Here is a 20,051-nt window from a genome sequence, read left to right as displayed (position 1 = left end):
TTTTCTCCCACCCTTTACCTCTCGTTAATTATATCTTTCCATATTTCTGGATTCATTTAAATATGTTTTTTTTTTTAAAAAATGTTTGGCTTAATGAGCTGGTTTTCCCAGAATTCAGTACGTATTCTTTTGTGTGGAAGTTCTTGCCTCGAGGGCTTTTTGAGGTGGGGAAAAAAAAAAAGCACACAACACTTCGGAGGAAAAGCGTAGACAGAAATCTTCAGTAATTTTTTGCACAAAGTGTTGTGGAAAACACTCTGAGCTCGGTTAACCTCTTGCGTAAGGAAGCTTTTGACACTTTTTCAGGTCCTTTTTTGACCTTTTTTAGGTCATTTCACTGCAGAGAGATTTGCAGTAGACCATCAAATGGCTGTTGACTTGATGCGATAGGTATGTAGCTGTTTCCACAACCATGTAGCAGTTCCTGCCAGCAGCTTTTCCCCCAGCTTTTGAGTCTGGGGGCAGCACCGTTGTCCCTTAATTAATTGTCCCTTAATGTCCCTTAAAGTCCTGGTTGACCCGCTGATGAGTCCGTGCACGGGAAGCCTCACTGAGCTCAGTGAAAATCTGCAGAGATGAAATGTGTCAGAGATGAAATGCGTAATTCAGGGCAGGCAGTGCGTGTGTGTGGTGTGTGCATCACCATCCTGGGTGCTTGAGCCGAAGAGAGAGGATTCTGTAATGTAAAGAGGGGGAGAAATAGCCCTTCCTTAGGAAAACCTGAAAGTATCTCGCTTATTCAGACCTTTATCTGGGAATTTGGGGTAATAGCAGTGGTGTAATTTCAAACGAGTCCGATTTAAATAACTTCTGTACGATTTGAATTTGTGATGATGGGATCTGCCATAAATACAATTGCAGCTTGGGACCTGCTTCATGTTCCGCACCATCTCGCTTGCTGCTTGCTTGCTTGTTGCTCAGGTACCTCGCTGCCTTTGCTCACCAGTGTAAGCGACTGCAGAGCCCAGAGACGTCACCTCGAGTCTTAGTTGTGCCCGTGGCTTCAATCCCTCGCTGTTTGCTAGCCAAAAAGGTTGCTGTTGAGTCTAGGCTGACCTTAGCAATCAATTTAGACCTTGCACAGGATCTTTACGTTTTGTGCAGAGAAGTTCCAGCCCTTGGACGCAGCCTGACTTGCCAAGGTTTAGCCTGACACGTAAATTAAAACCCGTGCCAAGGAGGGGATTGGATATATGCAGGGATCGGGCAGTTGTGCCATCACTAACCCCCACACCAATGAACGTGCCACGTGGAATAAAGCTAATGGAAACTTTTTGGATCTTTAACCAGGCGTAAAAGCTGTTGTAAGAAGTCAAGGTTGTATCCTCTTGTACAACAAAACATACTAAAGTGTTTTCTTCTTTTTAGTCCAAGTGGTAAGAAGTTCAGAAGCAAGCCTCAGTTGGCAAGATACCTGGGAAACACTGTTGATCTCAGCAGTTTTGACTTCAGAACGGGAAAGATGATGCCCAGTAAATTGCAGAAGAACAAACAGAGACTAAGGAATGATTCTCTCAATCAAAATAAGGTTTGTTAGTAAAATACTGTGTTTAAGGATATCCTAAGAATTTCCTTTCCTGTAGTTCATTTAGCAATTTCTTTTCTGCTTTAAAGCAGCCTGCTTCTAAGATGTACGTGTATGTTTAATTTTTAGTAGTGGTAGAGATGCAAATTTTTTAAATAGAGGGAATGCTCTGCTACTACCAGAAAATACCAAGGTGATGTTAAGTATGAAACAAAGGTCTGAGTAAGCCAGAAGTTGGCTAAGGGCTATAAAGAGCTCTAGTTTTAGTCATCTGCCTGAGTAATGTTCTTCTAAATGGTAACAGTTAGGATTGTTGACGTCGGTTTCTTCTGTGCAAGACTTCAAAATTCCTAAATTCTATGTTCATCTTCCTGTTCTGAGATGAAATAGTTCACATTTTGAGTATGTGCCAGGAAGCTTGTTTTCTGAGGCAGCTTATCTGTACAAATCCGAATGTCTGGAGCCAAACAAGGCCAGATATTTCTCTGCTTGATTGGGCCTTTGTCAATTGATCTGATTGTTCTTTTCTTGTCTTAGTTCTCTTTGGACAAACACACCCTTTTGAGTACTGAAGAGAATGCGTAAGGTAGATTAAAAATGAAAGTCTGAAGGATAGAGCAGTAAAATAACGGCTATAGCATGTAAGAAAAGGACAAATAAACTTATCAGACCCTCAGATACTCTATTCCTAAACAAAATATAGATATCTTGTACGACAGTTCTCACAAGTTCCCAAGGATTTCGGTAACAACGTTTTTCTTTTGAAAGAGCTTTATTCTCTGAGGTTTCCTAATTTACAGTAGTGTCTGAAAATACCTAACGAGTTTTAGCTGTGTCTCGTGCACTGTCGTTTTTGGTCATCTGCCGCTTGTAATTTGTGACCCAAACATTTCATGCTGATTGCTTTTTATTTAAGTCATGCCTTCAGATTCTTTCATTTCCTTCCCGCAGATGGGAGGCTTTCAAATAAGACAACTATTGGGGCTACTCCAAGGAAACGTTTTGGGTGGGCAGTCTGCAGGGGCAGAAATTGCAAAATTTGGTATATAAAATCCAGACGAGACTGTGCTAACTTTGTGTTGCTGTAATTTAGATTGCTTGGGTGTCGTTCGCAGTAACTCTTTAACTATCAGATTAGAATAAATTAACGCTTTCTCTTTTTTAGGTAAATAACACTTATTATTTGAAAGTGAAAGACGATGTGGCTCATGAGCTTTCAAGAATTTCTGCAGCCTCCGCGATAGTTAAAAATGAGACCTCAGCTTAATCCTGAAGTTTATGCTTTCTTCCTTCCACCAGACAGTGCAAAACATTGGTTGTGGTCGTCTTGTAGTCCGCCGTGCAGCTGTGCTGCTGGAGGGACCATAAACGAGAGCTGTGCGTAGGCATGTTTGTGTATAAACTTGCTCATATTTTATGGCTTGTTTGTTTTTGGACAAACAGTTCGCCACGAATGTTTCTAAACTCCTTGGCTCCCCTTCTGTTACAAGAACGAATATCAAAATAAGACTCTGGCCTTCTTTCTGCGACGTGTCTAGACGGTTAGATTTATGCATCTGGTGGATGGAAACGCTGTCTTACCTTACCTCTAACTCGGGAGTTTCTCATCGTTAGCAGCCTAGAGCTCAATGTCAGAACTGAGAGGGGAACCTCTCCTGGTTCGAATTGGAACCCAGGGTAACACATTCTAATAAATGCTTTTCCCTTTTGACATTCATGTACGCAATAATAGAGGCTACTATTTAACATGCTATCCGATTATAGATGGCTTCTTAGGATGTGAAAGGCCAGGAAATATATCGAGTTTTTAAAATGTTTTCATGATGGGAGCGTGTTGATGCTTCTGGAAATAGGTCTTCAAAAAGGTAGCGGACTGGAATTCTTTGGAAACTGTTACTGGAGAATAAATAAGATGCTCCTAATGAATAAAAACGAGCAGGGGATACCGATGTTTCTGCTGTTTAATATATTGCTATCATTCCTAGAGCAGAAGATTTTTGTCAGTAATCAAGTGATGTAACTCCCACAGGTTTGGGTTTCTGGATATTGAAGTTTTGTAGGGGTGCTTAAAGCTCAACGTGGTAAACTTCAGGTGGTGAACCTGTGTCCGAGCACTTGAAACGTGTAAAGTCTTTTGGCCAGAAGGCTCAGAAGAGTCCTCTATGCTTTAGGAGAGGTGTTGGCTGTACATCAAGGGATGTTTGCTGCCACTGCCTTCCTTAAGACGGATTGGAAGCTCTTCCCGTGTCAGGAACAAATCTTGTTTATGGTTTGTTGTGAAAAAGAGTTTCTCTGAACATCCGTCCTTTCCTGTTAACGTAGGGTTTTTCCCTCTAACTCTGACCATCTGCAGGTGCTGGAGATAGATGAGCTTAGCGAGTTTCTGTCCTAAGGAGTTTATTTGTTGTTCAGCACTCCCAGTGACCGCTTGGTTAGGAGACCAGCAAGCCCAGATGTGAGTGTGATGAGAGGGGAAACAAAGTAAGACAGTAACGAGTACAATTATAATACTTGGGACTTGATCTGTTCTTAGTTTAAACAGTTTATCCTAATGGCCACTTTCGAGTACGTTGCTCTGATTAAAATGTAGATTGGACATCTAGTCCTTCAAATGGCATTTCCTGGATAGTTCATTACTCATCAGGGTGTTGCTTTAATTCTCGGGGCTAGATCATTAATGTAGCTTAATTTAAGTTCTCGCACTGCCTGAAGGAATTTAATTTTTTAATTTTTTTAAAGTTAGTTTAATGGGTATATTTTAAAAATTCCCCTTTAAGTCATATTACAGGACAAAAGGAACCTGTGGCTTTTTTTCCAGGAACTTGAAACCAAGGCCTCTGCTCCAGAAGTGTCAGCTAAACCAGATTTACCCCCCATGTTGTGGGTGGCTCTGTCATATTATTGGGTTTGTGAACTTTAATAGCTGTTTTACCACGACTACTGATGCTACTGCAGAGAATGTCCTGGAGGCATGGACTTCAAAGCTTCACGGATGGCTTTGAACTCGATGTCACAAGATCAGGGAAGGCGAAGCTGGGAGGATAAATAAAGTCTGTCAAGGTTCTGGTCTAGCTCTGGTTGGTGATTCTGTGCTCATCAGAGCTGCTTTAAATATTAAAAAAAATATATATATGGAAAAAGTCTAACATTAGATTTCATTAGACATCAATCAGAGATTCTGTCAGAGGGTTCACCGTGGGCCCCATATTTGATAGGAGGGACATATTCCTGCTAAAAGCAGTAATAATATTACAAGACATGGGGACTGGCTTCTAGCTGTGAGTTTATGAATGAGAAACGACAGATACCTGAATTTCTGAGGATGACTTCCATGGGAATTTGTGCTTTTAGCCGTATTATACCTAAACGAGTTAACTGCTCTAGCTGGAAAAGAAGAAAGAGGACCTATAAAACAGCAAGATGTTTTTTAAGGAGTGGTAGGAATAGAAGCAGAAAGACTTCCATTGAAAATAATCTATTTCTAGAACTCTTTCAGGATTCACTTCTATGTTCTAGCATGCTTCTGCTGCTCTGGAAAATTGTTTTGGCTTTCCTGAGAGGCTGAGTGAATCGATATTAAGCAAAGATTCCTAAAATGCTACAGAGATGGCTTAAAAATGAGTGTGTGAATTGAGTCATAATGCTGAATAGCTAGGAATGTATGTGGTATTCTTGATAAATCACCTTCTTTGCCATCTGGATAAAAAATCAGGCCTGAGGTACTGCAACCATCCCTTCATTCAGGTAATACTGAGATAAATATGAAGCATTTCTCTGTTTCTCTTATCAATTGCATTCCTTAACATTACATGGAGGAATTCCTTGTTTTTCTCCTGGAAAGAACTTTATGAGAAAAAAGCAATTTCTTGGGCTTAGAAACGGGAATTAAATCTCAGTCTTCAAAACCTCATTATTTAGATTACACAATTTGGACGAGATGACTTCATAAAAGACACTGTTAAACAAGCGTGTGCTCTCTGGTTCTTAAAAACCATTAGTTTCTAAGCTAAACACACATCCAGATGATGACAGCTAGATACTCACTGTGGATATTCTGTAATGATCTGTATAAAAATGAATTTAAAACCGTTAGAGACTCAGGTTTATTATCATATTAGTAACCAGTAAGTCTTTTCACTACACCTGTCTCAATTTAAATTCTTATTTTAAAAATATCCTCCTTATTTTTAACTTTTTCTTTTAAAGTTTCCCTCTTTCAGCGCTTTGCTAGGTCAGTCTGACGGGGTGGATCCTCCATCATCAAAATGCCCAGCATTTTAGCACGCTTCTGTCCTTGCAGGGTGGATGGCTGATGAGAGGGAGCGTGTGAAGTCCTTCTTTCTGTATGTCTGCAGCGTAACACCTATAAACCAGCAATCAAAAGAGTATCTTTGCACAGAAAGTGTGCAGAAAGTAATTTTCAACGTGAAAACCTTCCCACAGGCAAGGCACTTAATGCCATATGTCCTCACAAGCCATGATGATTATTACATTGGCTGTTTTTTCAACTTTTTGACTCATCTGTTGCGTGTGGGGAGAGGCAAGTGGGGAAACCTCTTTCTACAGCCTCTCCAGGGTGACACAGAACTAGGAGATTCTTGGTAGAAATAATTTTAAATCATTTTAACGTGATCTTTGGATGTAGTCCACTATCAGCGTTCACCGTGCAATTTTTATCCAGTGAGCTCAAAGCCAATTATAAAACTTTCTTCTAAGATCTGAAATACCGGGCAATAACTTTTCTTCCTTTTGAGCAAATAGCAGTATTTTTAAAAAAAAAAAAAAAAACATTTTTCTGTGTCAAAAAACAGGTATATTTGTAAAACGGTGACACAAAACATGAAAGTGCTTTTTGATATGTGTTAATTGGGAACGTATGTATTATAGGATATTTATTTTCAGTGTCTTGCCAGTGACGCCCCTGGAAAAATGGGAATTATTCCAGGAAAAATAAGGCAAAATGCATAAGCAGAGAGGTCTGAATGGTCTTCAGGACTTCTAGGAAATGAGATTACAAAAAAAATAAAGCTTTAGGGGACTGTTCTGCTGGCATGGCACTTCAGACTTGCAGGCAGCTCTTGGATAGATCCATTCAGAGAATCTGAATGTTGTGTAGGTTAATGTGCTTTTGTCTTCAGCAGTCTTGGGGGTTAGAGGGGACTTCCCCATCCCAAATGATTCATCTGGTGGTGTTAGTACTGATGCCTGAATGGCTTTCTGTAGCATCTCCAAGGGTCTGAGGGTTCTGTATGTGCCAAGCTCTTGCTGGGGAACTGTTCTATCTGGTGCAAGGGAAGCATCGGTTAACAAGGCTTTGCTAAAGTTCATATAGTTTTAGTTTCTTTCCAGAACAAATGACTGCACTGGATTAAAAATTGTATTATGGAGGAATCACTTAGGAAATCTGTGATGAGTTAACTAGCAAGTTGCTGTCCTTTAAGATGTGGGACTCTCTAAACTATTCACTACAAGCGTATTTTCACGAAGCTGTCTGTTTTCAGAATGTAAGTCACTTGCACAAATAACAGTTATCATTTACTAAACGAAAAGGTGGACTTTTGAAGCAGTGTGCTTCTTCCAGAGAAGGTGAGAATGTGGGGAGCTGGTGAAGTGGTACATTTTTCTTTAAAGTGGGTGGCCACAAAGCTTAGTTAAGTACAGCATTTAAGTGAAATCTTTACTCCAGAAAAAGCTGCTTTCTTTTGCTCGTCAGTAGAGGATGGTTTATCCAACGTTAATTTGTAGGAATTTTATGTGTATCTCTTGTTAATTCACCTTTTATTTTTTTTTTTTAACAGGGAAAACCAGACTTGAATACGACTTTGCCCATCAGACAAACTGCATCAATTTTCAAGCAGCCCGTCACCAAAGTCACCAACCATCCTAGTAACAAAGTGAGATCCGATCCGCAGCGAGTGACGGAACAGCCACGGCAGGTAGGAATTCATCTCTTTCTGTTGTTACTGTGCAACATTTGAGACAAGCTGAAAATCAAAGTATTTTGATTTCCAAGCTGAAAATCAAAATATTTTCAGCTGCGCTTCGATCGCAGATGAGCTATCCTGTCTTGATGGTTACTTATGGAAATATGCTGCAATAAATACCATTAAAATCCAGAAATAAGTCAGTTCTTATGGAGATTATTTTTGCTTAATCCAAAACTTCATTCAGATTTGACAGAAAAATTCCTCTTGAATTTCAGATACGTGCTGTGTTGTCACAATTGGACCTCAAACACAAAACTTTTTTCATGTGCAGCTTCTTAACAGAAGTTTCTATAAAACATACAGTTGTCATCAAGAACTATTATCACTTTTATATAGAAGAGCTTTGTGCAAAATCAATTTAAAATTATCTGAAATCCCTCTTTTTCAGTATAATACTACTGCAAATGCAAAACACAGTAACTTAAACTCACCTTACACAAGTTCTTTTTTAGCTGCTTTTCTCTATATCAATGACATCACCTCTTCACACGATGCTTTTTCAGTTTTGTTTTTTTATGGGGAGAAGAGCAGAGAAGAAAAGGAAATCTAGTTGAAGGAATAATCAGCTACATAACATAGTGTATATTGGATTTAGGTGTTATTTTTTAAGTCTGATGTGTATTTTTGGAGTCATAGCATTGCTCTTATCAAACTGAAACATCTTATTCTGGGATGAGAAGAAAACGCAGAGGCATGTTCACGTTTTTGTACATTGGTATGTCGCTAACTTTTAACAACATTTCCTTTGAAACTCAGGCTGTCTCTAATATTGAACTTTCAAACCTCTTGAATGCTGTTCTCGTTAGAAATAACATAAGGAATTTAGACTCTGCATCCTCTAAATTCAGGTGAGAAAGAGAAGGAAGAAATATCGAGCCGTATGGGATCATCTTGTTGAGATGTCTTTTAGCAAGATTTGAAGGCCTCAGCTAACCTCACTGTTGGTCCCGTGAAGTTCAACAGGGGCCATGTAAGTGTATCACGTTCAGATCCTAAAGATGCATAATTGCATGTGTCTATTGATTCTCTTCACGTTCTTTGGGTTTTCCTTTTAAACTACTACACTTGGTGTGTTAGGATGTCTGCTGAACCAGTAATAATCACTAAAGGGTAAGAAAGTTACGGCACCTTTGTGGCAAGAGAAGTGGATGTTTGGCGACCCGTATCTTGATGGATTTCAAATCCTTTCGTGCTTGCCTATTTCCTCCCAGTTTTCTTTCTTCCAGAATCTTTGCTTCAAATACGTAGTGAACTGAAACCATCTGGAATGCATCCCTTGTCTTTTGAGAATGACTCTTCAGGAAAGACTTGCAGAATAGTCGGTTTTCAAACCCACCAAATCTTTGCTTCTTTAAGATAAGTTCTAGCAGGTGAAGCTATAGCAAGATCTTCAAGAAATCCATGTCTGCTGATCACTGTGTCAGCATTTGGGTTTGATCAGCATCCTTTTGCTTTGCTTGCAAGAGTACATCTTCAGAAGAGGACACTTAAAATGTTATTTTTATTCTATAATGTCTTGCTTCATTTGAAGAAATGCAAACTCTACTTGCATTGAATGGAGAATAGTTTATCTTAATGTCTAATATTAAAGGAAATCTTGAAATGTCTTACTCTTTTGCCTTTCCCCAACCTAAAATGCTGGTTTGAGATCTTATGTTTGTCATGGTGACTGACACAGGTGGGAAACTCGGAGAAGAAAGAGAATAGTTGGTCACAGTTGCCTTTACGTAAAGCTTCAATGAGTTCTGAATAAAACTTCCATTAAAAAATCTGGAATAAAGCAGTTTAGTGTAGATATGCTGTCAATTCCTGGAGAATCTTAAGCAAATTGCCAGATTCCATAAACAATTTCCAGTGATCTGGTTTCTTGACACACAGATTTCCATCACACATTTATTAGTATTTCTTTAGGCATTGGTAACTGAAGGTATGTAAATACATAAACACGCACATCTCGTTTGAAAGCATCAAGAAGTTCACTCAGATGTTCTACTTACTATCTGGATTGTAAATATTAATGGATGTGGTCTTTTCTTGGTTTTCAAAAAGCAAGGATTCTTTTTTTTGGTGTGATCAGTTGAGATAAAATAGAAAAAGCCCAGGTGAGGAGTGAAGTTGCTGGAAAATTTTATTCTTAGTAAAAAGAATAAAAAATACAAGAAATAAAAAGGAAATGGAAATAAAAAAGAAATAGGAGAGAATAAAACTGGCACCTTAGAGCACTTGAGATACAATTGTCAGATAAATGCAGCCTTGAGTTCTCTTCCAGATAAAAACTCTATTTTTCCTCATATAAATGATCCCTACGTGCATCACTGCCTCCTCCTTCTTTTATTCTCAGGCATGGAAACCTCCCAATATGTAGACATTAAATCAGTGGTGGATAATCAGCTGCTGAAGCACTGACTATTGCCTATTTGTATGTAAAGCTTACTCAGTTACCATTTCCAGTGTCATTCCTCCCCGTTTCTTCAATTCTTGGCCCCAAATCCCTTACGGGGTTCTTGCTTCTGTATTTCTAGATACACATCTCCAAAAGCCTCGCTTCACTCGTATCTGTTATACCTCCCTTTTCAAAAGACAGCCTCACCAGAGTTCCCTGCAGATTCTCTTTGGCCTTCCTCCTTAGGTAGAGCTGAAAATCACCGAGCACTGGAGTTCCTTTGGCAGTCAGGAGTTTGCTCGTGACCTGGGAGCGAATAGACATGGTTATTAGTGTTGGCAGGGAAGACGTTTGGCAGCAGCTCTTCTTTAAGCACTAAACCCTGTGGTAGTTCCTGGAAAGATAACAGCTTGCCTGGGATCTGGGTGGAGGTAAAGCTGTCAATTAGAGCAACTTCTGGTTCTACATATTCAGCGTGATGTTTAGTTGCACACAAATAGTGTCACAAGCTTGTCTAAGACTTTCAAGCAACTGCTCTGCGAGACAGCATCTTAAAGGCTTTCAGATTTTTAGACTTTTATAGATTACTGATCATCAGAGTGGAGAAATTCATCCAAGAAGGAGTAGCAATACTCTGGAGAATTCTGGAAGTACTCGAGTTGTGTGTGCGTGCATTTCGTAAAGGGTCTTCTGATACTCACAAGACTTCTCCAAGTCGTCTTCACCTAAGAGGCCTCTGTTCCAACACCAGTACCAGTCAATCCAGGAGATTTCTCAGATTTTTTTAATCTAATCAAACAATCAGAAAATCTGTTCTTAAATAGCAAATCTAGGAGCCTTATTTGCAATTTCCTTCGGAGTGCTTTCACATCGCTTTTTGAAGCATCATCCTGTTCAAACATATTTTAGTTTTCCATAAGCTTACTTAGCATAGGTTTCCTTACTATTTCTGTGTTGTTTTTTTTCTTTGCAGTGTCCACAAATAAGCCAGTATAAGCAAAAGAACCCTGTCAGATTTTTAGTGGATCCTGCAAAGGAAAAAATTAATAAATAAAAAAGTTTAGCCTCCTAAATGTTGTCAGCCTTGCTGCTTCAAAGTAAGTTTCAAGAAGACATGATATATTCTTGATAAATTTCAGAGGAATGGTTTGGATTTTAAAAAGTCAGATTGCCATTGTTGAAACTGAACGTCAAGCCTGTCAAGCGTTCTGTACCTAATCGGATGTCTTAAGTCCTATGTAGAGCACTTAACATCTTCTTCATGTTTTAGAGCTCCTTGGTTCACATTGTTCCATGCTTACTGGCCTTTTTCAGAAGTTTTTTCATCAAGTTCACTCCCTAAATGTGTAACATACCTGAGGTATTGAGTTAAAGGTCCTCAGACTGCCAAGGACTTGATTAATCACTTGTTAATTCCGCTGTATAATGTTGATTGTGGTGATAGAGATAACTTGAAACCATGATAGTAAAATAAACTAACTTAAGTGGTGATTATAAAACTGAATTTGCAAAAGGTTCAGCTCTATCTTCCTGATACATTTGGCTACAAAAAAAAATAATCCATGAGCATGGATCAACTGTTTAAAACGCATCCAGCCTCCTCTTTGAAGCTTGCTTCAAGAAGAGCAAGTAATCAGTTAATACTGTGTGATCTGACTCCTCTAGTGCTATGGCAGATAGCCACCTTTCAAAAACCACCTGAGGATAAACCTGCTGGTATTCACTTTATAAAACCACCTGAGGATAAACCTGTTAGATTTGCCTATAAAATAATCTGTCTTCAGGCCAAAAGTTCTCTTCGCAATTGATTTGAAAGTCTATCTTATCCTTAGTAGACTTTATAGATATTTGCCGTGGATTGTTTTGTGATGAATTATTGAATAAGATGAGAGATCACAAGCTAAATCCGACCACAGTCACTTTTTGCATAAGATAGATGCAGTCTCAAAAGCCTAATTTACCAGAAAAACGGCAGGATGTCGAATAGACGTAATTTTATTTCCTGCAGATGAACTTAAAAGATCAGAATCCAAAATCAGGTTGGGTTGGAAAACTGAAGCTTGTTGGTTGATGGCTGTTAAAATTATCAAAAAGAGGGATGGAAGGAACCTGAGGAGATGAAGTTCCGCCTCCCAAGCCCGTCGAGAAGCACTGATGTTTTGTTTGGCAATTATGGGTGTAGGAGAGCTGAGCAACTCACAGGGTGTAAAAAGATGAAAAGTTTTCCAGCTTTATAGAGGAATTCTCATTCATTTAAAAATCTTCCACAGACATTTTGAAAAGCCCACTTTATAATCATATTTCCTCTTTAATCGCTTGCAATAGCATTGAGTTGAGTAGTTCCTAAATGATAAATCATAAAAAGAACCAGTGGTGGAGGAAGCAATATTTTACCGTTCTCCAAACAAAGGACTCCAGCAGCACATCTGCAGCGCAGGGCTACCATTATCGGGCCGCAGAAAAACAAGGAAGTGAAAAGAAAAGGCTGCTCCGCCCTGGGGACCTTGGCACGGCGTTCCCATATCAGAAGAACACTGGGTTGCCCTCCAGAGAGTGAGTTTGGGTGCTGAGGGATGCAGTTCTCCCTCTGCAGGATGTTATTGCGTAAGAGGTCACTTCTGGCATAACGCACGCTGACTAATTTCCCAGGAAATGGGGCGCTTGGCTGCTGGCTGGCTCTGAACCCAGCCCGCTCAAGCACTGCTAAATGAAGGGTTTGGGTTTTAGGCTCTTTGCCGCGTGTGTTTCCTAACCCCCAGGCTTCAGGCGAAATTGCAATGGGGCCGTTTTTCATCCCGCAACAGGACCAATGCCCCTGACTGATGGATGGATGCTCAGAAGGGTTATTCGTTCTGCATTAGTAATGAAATATCGCGCCGTAAGAATGATGAATCTTGAAATGCGGTTCTTTTCTCATTCCTTCCTCCTCCTGCTCCCATCAGGATTCTCATCACTGCCTACCAGGGGCATGTTTGCTAATGCCTCTCTCCTGGAGGCGTGGATCTCGCTTTTCTGGCTGCGCTGGTGCAGCCTCAGCAGGCAGCCGAGGAGAGGAGCGGATCCTCCTCGTGGTGCTCCCCGGGGTGAATTGGAGGTTTCTTTCCTCTTCTTTTCCCCGGCTCCATAACGCTGAGAGAGGTGCAGGCTAAATAATGTAAACTATTTTTAGGGCTGTAACTGAAGAGGCAGATGCTCCATGCCTCGAGCCTCGCAGGATCTTTTTCACTCACGTGAATATGCACTTCTGTGGCTGAATATTGTGTCTTCATCTTGTACGTGAAGTGACAAAAGCTTTCTGAATTCCTACAGGCTTCAAGATGGGAAGCTAATCCCTTTTTAACCAGCTTCCATCGCTGTCTTGCTAGATAAAAAAAAGGTCTTTTTAAATAATAGTCATGGTCAATCTGCAGCCCAGAACTTCAGTATGTATCTTTGGACATATAAGGTAGGAGCGAAGAAGGAAATCTGTATCATTAAAAAAACCTCCCTTAAATCAAGAAATGAGAAATGCAAAGTGTGTTCCCAGCTAATAAACTAAACAACGGAAAGAGAATGTGAATTTAGTTCATGTTACCTTCCTAGAAGTGAAAAGATTTGATCCCGTTCCTAGAAAAGTCAGGATTTACCTACACAGCAATGGAAAGGGCCAGGTCATGGAGCCAGTGTAGGTTTGAGGGGGTACAGCTGCTGAGCAGCTTCATTTGGTGATCTGTGCTGCTGTAACCTGCAGCATCACACAGATTTCCAGCAGCAGATAGGACATTCACTTTTCCATAGCTTTGCAAGCTGCATCTTGTATATTGTTCCGATGTTCCTTTGATTATGAGCACAGTTTATTTCCATCAGCTGATTTATTTCGTATTCTAACGGGGGTCTCATTTTCTTCTGCAGCTTTTCTGGGAGAAGAGGCTACAAGGCCTCAGCGCGTCGGATGTCAGCGAACAAATCATAAAATCCATGGAGCTCCCCAAGGGTCTTCAAGGTACTGTGCTCACGCTTCAGATTCACAAAGCAGCTTGGGCTTAACAGGGACAGACTTTTTGATGCTCTTAACGAGTGTTTCAGTTTCCTATCAGATTTAGTAAACTTCAAATTGTAGATATGCTTGCTGACAAAATACCTCAGTCTCCAAAACTCTTTATTTTTAGCAGTTAATATAAACCACACTGCAGAACTGTACTCTCGCTGGTGAAAGTTGATCTAAAATATGATCAAATCGCTGGTCAGAATTAATAACGTTGTTCTGCTGCCTAGGAGACTTTCGCAGGAATTTGAGGGCTGTAAAAATCTTCACTGGGCGTTTTTCAAACTTAACACCTTGTAGGATTCAAGCAGAGACTGTGCTGGTGTGGATTAACATCATGAAGTTGCAGATGAACTGTTTGAGGACGTGACTGATAAATTGACGATGTGATCAGCTTTATTAAAAAATTCATGATGTTGTAATTGCTATTGCAAGTAAAAATAAAAATAAAAAATCCAGCCAATTCTAGCGGTGAGCTGCCTTGTGAAATGTTATTGCAAAGCTCTTTTTTATTGAATTTATCCTTATTTTAGGAGTTGGCCCAGGTAACAACGACGATACCTTGTTGTCGGCTGTTGCCAGCGCTTTGCACACCAGTTCGGCACCCATCACGGGCCAGCTCTCCGCAGCGGTGGAGAAGAACCCGGCCGTCTGGCTCAACACATCTCAACCCCTCTGCAAAGCTTTCATAGTCACAGACGATGACATTAGGTGAGTTTTTATCGAGTCTTCAAGAAAAGGGGAGGCTGCTGGAGCCCAAGGAACATTTGGATTCTCTGAAAATAGCTGCCAGCTTGAATCCTGTTTAATTTGAAGTATTCCTGGTCATGTAATGATAATAAATCTCTTTCGTAATCAGCGTAAAATACAAAATTTCATCTTTCAGTTCAGCAAACATTTTAAATCTCCTCCTCTAAATGCATTATTAAGAATTAACCACGCTTCCGTATCAGCAGGGATAAGCACTTCACATTTTTCAGTTGTGGGATACGGCTTCTAAATGCTAGTCCTGTGCAAGGTAAGGGTGTAAAATGAGCATGGTGTGGTTCCCAGGGGTGTTTACATGTCAATCTTGGTCTCTTTAGGCAGGCTTTTGGTATTCCCTGTAAACTGTCTTCTCCCATACGGAGTCTGAGATCATTTATCTTGAGATTGCTGATTCACAGCTTGTTCGTAGCTTTTTGTTTCCTGACCTGCACATCGTTATCTTCTTTTTGTAACCGCACTATTGAGTTATCTCCGTTTCTGTAAAAGGCTCGGGGTGACATCCGTGAGTCTCTATTAGATAAAAGCTTTAACTAGTTTTCCTCTTCTGGGGTGGATCGGGGAATGGCATCCTCTGAAAGGAACAGAGGGATTGCTCTCCTAGTTTCTGAAAATCCTACCTTTTGGTTTTCAAGAGCCCTTTCTCTTGCTCAGGCTAGGTTCTTTGCTGAATGATCGCTGTTGCCCATTAGGTTTTGGTCCTGAGATTTCTCAGGTTTCTTGACAAATGGCCTGTTGAAATTGCATGTTAATAGGACTTCTGCTTTTCCCTGTAAGCAGCCATAACCTGCTAAATTCACCAGAGCATAGCGATAAATGAAGTATGTCTGGCAGCGTCACGCTCTGCGCAGTAGTGGGTAAGAAAAATTACCTCTTAATCTGTCCAAAAGCCAAGTGGCATTTAACATCAGACAGGAATGGAGAGTAATTCAAATTTAGGGCTCTCCAAGTCGGCTTAGCTTGGAGCTAAGCATGTCGTCGTCTTCAGCTCTGTGAACCTCGATCCGAGCTAGTCAGCTGGAGCTTGGTACCTCACAATATTCCTCAATGCCCCGCACAAATCTTGCTCTGTGTGGCAGACCGAAGCCACGAGAACTACAAAGTGCCAAAGGGAGGAAATAAGAGGATGCTGTTGCAGTCTGAGCTCTCCTCGTGATTAAGAAACTTGTAAGGTAAAATGATCACACCCTTCTGTGTTGCAGAGAGGTTAAAAACTAAATAAGCAATGGCATCAACTTTCTGACCCCATTTTCTAACGATGAGTTTGATAGGGAGCATGTCAGCAAAGCAGGCAGCTGAGAATATGTCAGTGCTGTTTAGATTTGCTGTGTCAGCAGTGGTTAATTTCTGCTGAGAGGGGAGGAGAAAAGATCTTTGTGAGATGACGTTTTGGAGAGTTGTGTGTGTGGGGAGTCAGCGGATGCCCCTAAACCTGAATTTAATTCTGAGCACTAAGGAGATCATCTGAATGCGACGTTTATGCGCAGTCCTGCTGCATAAAGCAGCTTTCCCCTGAAAATACGGTCAGAATTTGAATGAATTTCTGCGTTAAGGGGAGCATCTCCTTAACGCTCGCTTGCTTTTGAAGACAACAGCACAAATGCTGTAGGATGAGGAGTGCGTCTTGGCAGGAGGAAGGCTGAAAAGAGCTTGTGGCTGCGGAGCTGCTTAGTGGAGATAGTCTGAGCCTTAGGATTTTACTTAAAGATGAGCACTTCTTAGTAGCACGCTTTTTTTTTTTGCTGTTGGTTCTTAAATATTTGCTCTCGGTAGCTCCCCGTGCTTTAAAAGTAATACTGCTTGTATAAACAGAGCTGGGTTTTTAATGCTTAAATCCATTTGCTAGCAGAGCAGCCTGCTCAGGACTGGAAGTGCCGCGAGCTGTTTTATGGTTATTGCTGCCAGGGAGATTAACTGGCTGGCTGACGATTTGGGAATGAGCTAACTTGGGAAAGCTCTGTCTTCACCTGACCTTGGGAGGTGAGGAAGAAGAATCTCACGAGGAGGCCGCATGCCCTGCTAACAGGAACCTTAACAGCCCTTAATAACAGGAGCTGGTCCAATATATGTGACGTTGGCTGGCACTTCTGTGTCTTGTGGGAGTTAAATACCACGGATATTGGGTTCGAGGTGGTAGGAAGGAAAAATTTTGGTTTGTTTTGGTTATATTTCATCTTATTTGCGGTCTTGGGATCGCTTTCATTCAATTAACAAATGCCAAAGTTGCTATTCTGTGTGACAACGGAGAAATAAAACAGGTTATAAGGCATTTTCGGTTCAGTTCTCTGCCCAGGGGTCTGAAAGATCACTGGGCACTGAAACTTAACAGCTCTGGGAGACAGCGAGCTGTCTGTGGAGGACAGCAAACAACGATAGGAAACAGCTGGAAGACAGAAAACAATTTCTGTACCGAGCTGCTGGTTTGTTCTGGACTTCTTTTGCTATCTCTGTGAGCAGACAGCCTCCTCCGAAGTGCTGGCAGTAGCTGCAGTGGTAAAACTGAACAGCTTTAGAGGCTGGTGCTCCTGAGAGGCTTCTGGCTTGTGCAGCACGCTAGATATCACTCCTGCTCTTCGAAGATTTGATGTTCTTCCTATCTGTCCTGCCATCCTAAATAGCTGCAGGGTGTTTGCAGCACTCGAACAAATGTTTTCCTGTGCTGCCTGTGCCTGTTTCTGATGAGTTCTGGTCATTTTTAAGCGTATATTTTATTTTTTAGAAAACATAGCTTGATGGAACAGGTGTATTTTCAAGTTTTTAAAAAAAATGTTCTTTTGCAAAAGTTGTGTTCTCTTGGGAAAACTTCAAAAAAGGACTCCTTGCTTTCAGGTAACACAGGAAAGCTAAATTTTACCTTCCAAGTTAAACATTGACTCAAAATGCCTTAAATTGTTCAAGACATCTGAGGGAAGATGTTTGAAATAGCTCAGCAGGGAAACAGCCGTTTGTTGCTGCTGCCCAAAATGCATCAGTGACTGGTAGATAATACTTGAATGTGAAGGTAATATATTAAAGAACTAATCAGTATGGGTTAAAAAAAAAAACTGAGTCATTGTTTATCCATGTAGCATGCTCCCAGGCTGGTATTATGCTTGAAGGATTGACATTTCTGCCCCTTCTCCCCTTCTCTGCTTTCAGAAAACAAGAAGAGCGGGTGCAACAAGTGCGTAAGAAACTGGAGGAAGCACTAATGGCAGACATTCTGTCACGGGCGGCTGATACGACAAAAGATCTAGAGGTAGAAATGGATAACGGAGATGAAGCATAAAAAGAAATCAGGTGAGTCAGATCTCCAGGAGGGGCACACTCAGATTTACCCATCTCATCCGCCAGCATATCACGCAGAAGCAGCCCCACGTTCTCCCAGCACGTTTGTTAGTGCACTGCATCAGCAGGGGCAGTTTTGCATGTTTAGAAATGAACATCTTCACATCGAATGCTACACAGATCGCTGGGGGAGGAAGAAAGTGGTTTTCATCCTTTAGGGTAAAAGCCCAGTCTCTGGAAACCGTTGCAGATGAATCTTTTAATGCGTAGTAGATGCCGAAAAAATGGGTAAAGTGATCAAAGTGAATGTCCTGCTGTTCCTCAGACTTTAATTTAGTTCCCAAAACTTTTCTATTTATTTTTAAATGGATAATACTTACAAATATTAATTCACGTATTTGTTAATTCATGTTTCTACTGCACATTTTTATTACTTATGGAATGAGTGCAACATAAATTTGCTCTTTATGTCGTGTACGAGAGCTATTTGGCAGTGTTGTTTAGCCCAGTTAACAGGCCAGTAACCTTCCTTCTAATTACTTGGAGTTCTAGATATTTACTGTCAGACTCTTAATCCCTGAATATTTCTCCTCTAAAAGCCTAATTATGGGTAACATTAAAGGAAGTCAGGCAAGAACGCTGATTTAAGGTGTGAAATTTCGAACCTTTGCCATTTTCGACTCAAATTGTCAATCTGAACTCCTTAATTTAGCGTGAAATAATTACTCTGTAATGGAGTCACAGAAGTGGTTATTTTTGCACCGATGCTGCGGTTCTCGGTAGAAATCAGTTGGATCAGCAGACCTTGATTTTCATCTGCTCCTTACCTATTTACCTGTACTTAAGTGTGTTGGCTGTATTCTCTAAAACCCCTGCTTTCTGCCCTAATGGCTTTCATTATAGATTTTAACAAGAGTTTTAAGTGGATTAGTAAAGCAGCTTGAAAGATGAGTCTTTTCCCTACTAATTTTTTCCCCTAATAATTCCCAGACTAATTTTCCAGTCTGATCTGTTGATATTAAGAAACTTTTTATGCACTAATTATTCTGTGTTTAAAAATGAGAATCCAGAAAGTGATTTTAGGTTGTAATGAAACACCCCGGAATGCAGGAGGGTGTGTGGTGGAAGAGGTTGAACCTTTAAACCATGTCGTGTTGTGGTTGTGCTTAATAAAAAAAAAAAATAATAATAATAACTAGGTGCTTGCAGGAGCCTTAACAACTGAGCAGCTACTTATGTGGTGTTAATTTTTTTTTATTACTCACTAGGAACAATTTATAATGTGTTCTTCATATGGAACTAAAGCACAGCTGTAACTGTTCAAACAAAGTCGCTCTAATTGATGCAACCACCTGCCTTTGCTTTTCCAAAAGGGCTTCTTTCTTTCTCTCTTGCAGGTACTTTTAACTGACTTGTCCCAGGAGGAAATTCCCAAAAGCCAGAGGCACTTTTTCCTTCGGTCTTTCGTTATAAGAAGAAACGGACCCATGCACATTTATATAGCTTTCTAATAGCATTAAAACCAATGCCTTTTTTAGACTCCTATTTTTGATGTATATATCTTATTTGAAAAGCAACTTTATTTTGTGTCCTATGACTTAAAGTCCTTTTTTAAGTATCAAACATTACCCTTAATCTAAAGCTGAGCTTTTGATGCCAGGTTGCAAACCTACTGGAATTATATTGCCTGTATTAAATATTTGTTGGTTGTTTTTTTTTTTTTTTTTTTCCTGTGGTCTTTAGTAAGGATGGATCAGGAGCACAGAGTGATTTCCCAATTAAAGATTATTGTGACTCTGTATATAAACAGATTTTTATACCTATGGGTGAAAACACCTGTACATTCTTCCGTCATCACTGTAAAGAGAAATAAAAGATTATATTCCAATCAGTTGAAAACTTGTCGTGTTGTGGATAGAGTGAGTGAAAACAGTCCCTGCTCGTATTTGGTTTGCTTGGCCAGGTGCTGGGTAGGCTGGGAAGGGCGGATGTCAAAAAGTTCTGTCTTTGCCCAGAGCACTGCCTCGGGAAAGCTGTCTGATCTCGGGAGCAGTTGTGGATTTTTCACTTGAGCTGAAGTACAATTGCATTCCCCCTGAG

General features: G+C 40.4%; 1 protein-coding gene across 1 annotated transcript in view; it reads left to right on the top strand.

The window, feature by feature from the left end:
• The window catches only part of MBD2 (methyl-CpG binding domain protein 2), a 28,253-nt gene extending 8,411 nt beyond the window's left edge, over window positions 1-19,842 (top strand). Inside the window, exons 2-7 of the mRNA XM_068665798.1 lie at window positions 1,369-1,528; window positions 7,324-7,461; window positions 13,787-13,877; window positions 14,453-14,630; window positions 17,823-17,963; window positions 19,349-19,842. Of these exons, the coding sequence (XP_068521899.1) occupies window positions 1,369-1,528; window positions 7,324-7,461; window positions 13,787-13,877; window positions 14,453-14,630; window positions 17,823-17,952 (697 nt within the window). The 3' untranslated portion in view covers window positions 17,953-17,963; window positions 19,349-19,842. The remainder of the gene's footprint in view (window positions 1-1,368; window positions 1,529-7,323; window positions 7,462-13,786; window positions 13,878-14,452; window positions 14,631-17,822; window positions 17,964-19,348) is intronic.
• Window positions 19,843-20,051: the final 209 nt, after the last annotated feature.

This window comes from Anas acuta, chromosome W (assembly GCF_963932015.1).
Source record: "Anas acuta chromosome W, bAnaAcu1.1, whole genome shotgun sequence".
Taxonomy (NCBI): Eukaryota; Metazoa; Chordata; class Aves; order Anseriformes; family Anatidae; genus Anas; species Anas acuta.
This window is presented reverse-complemented; position numbering and strand designations above follow the sequence as displayed.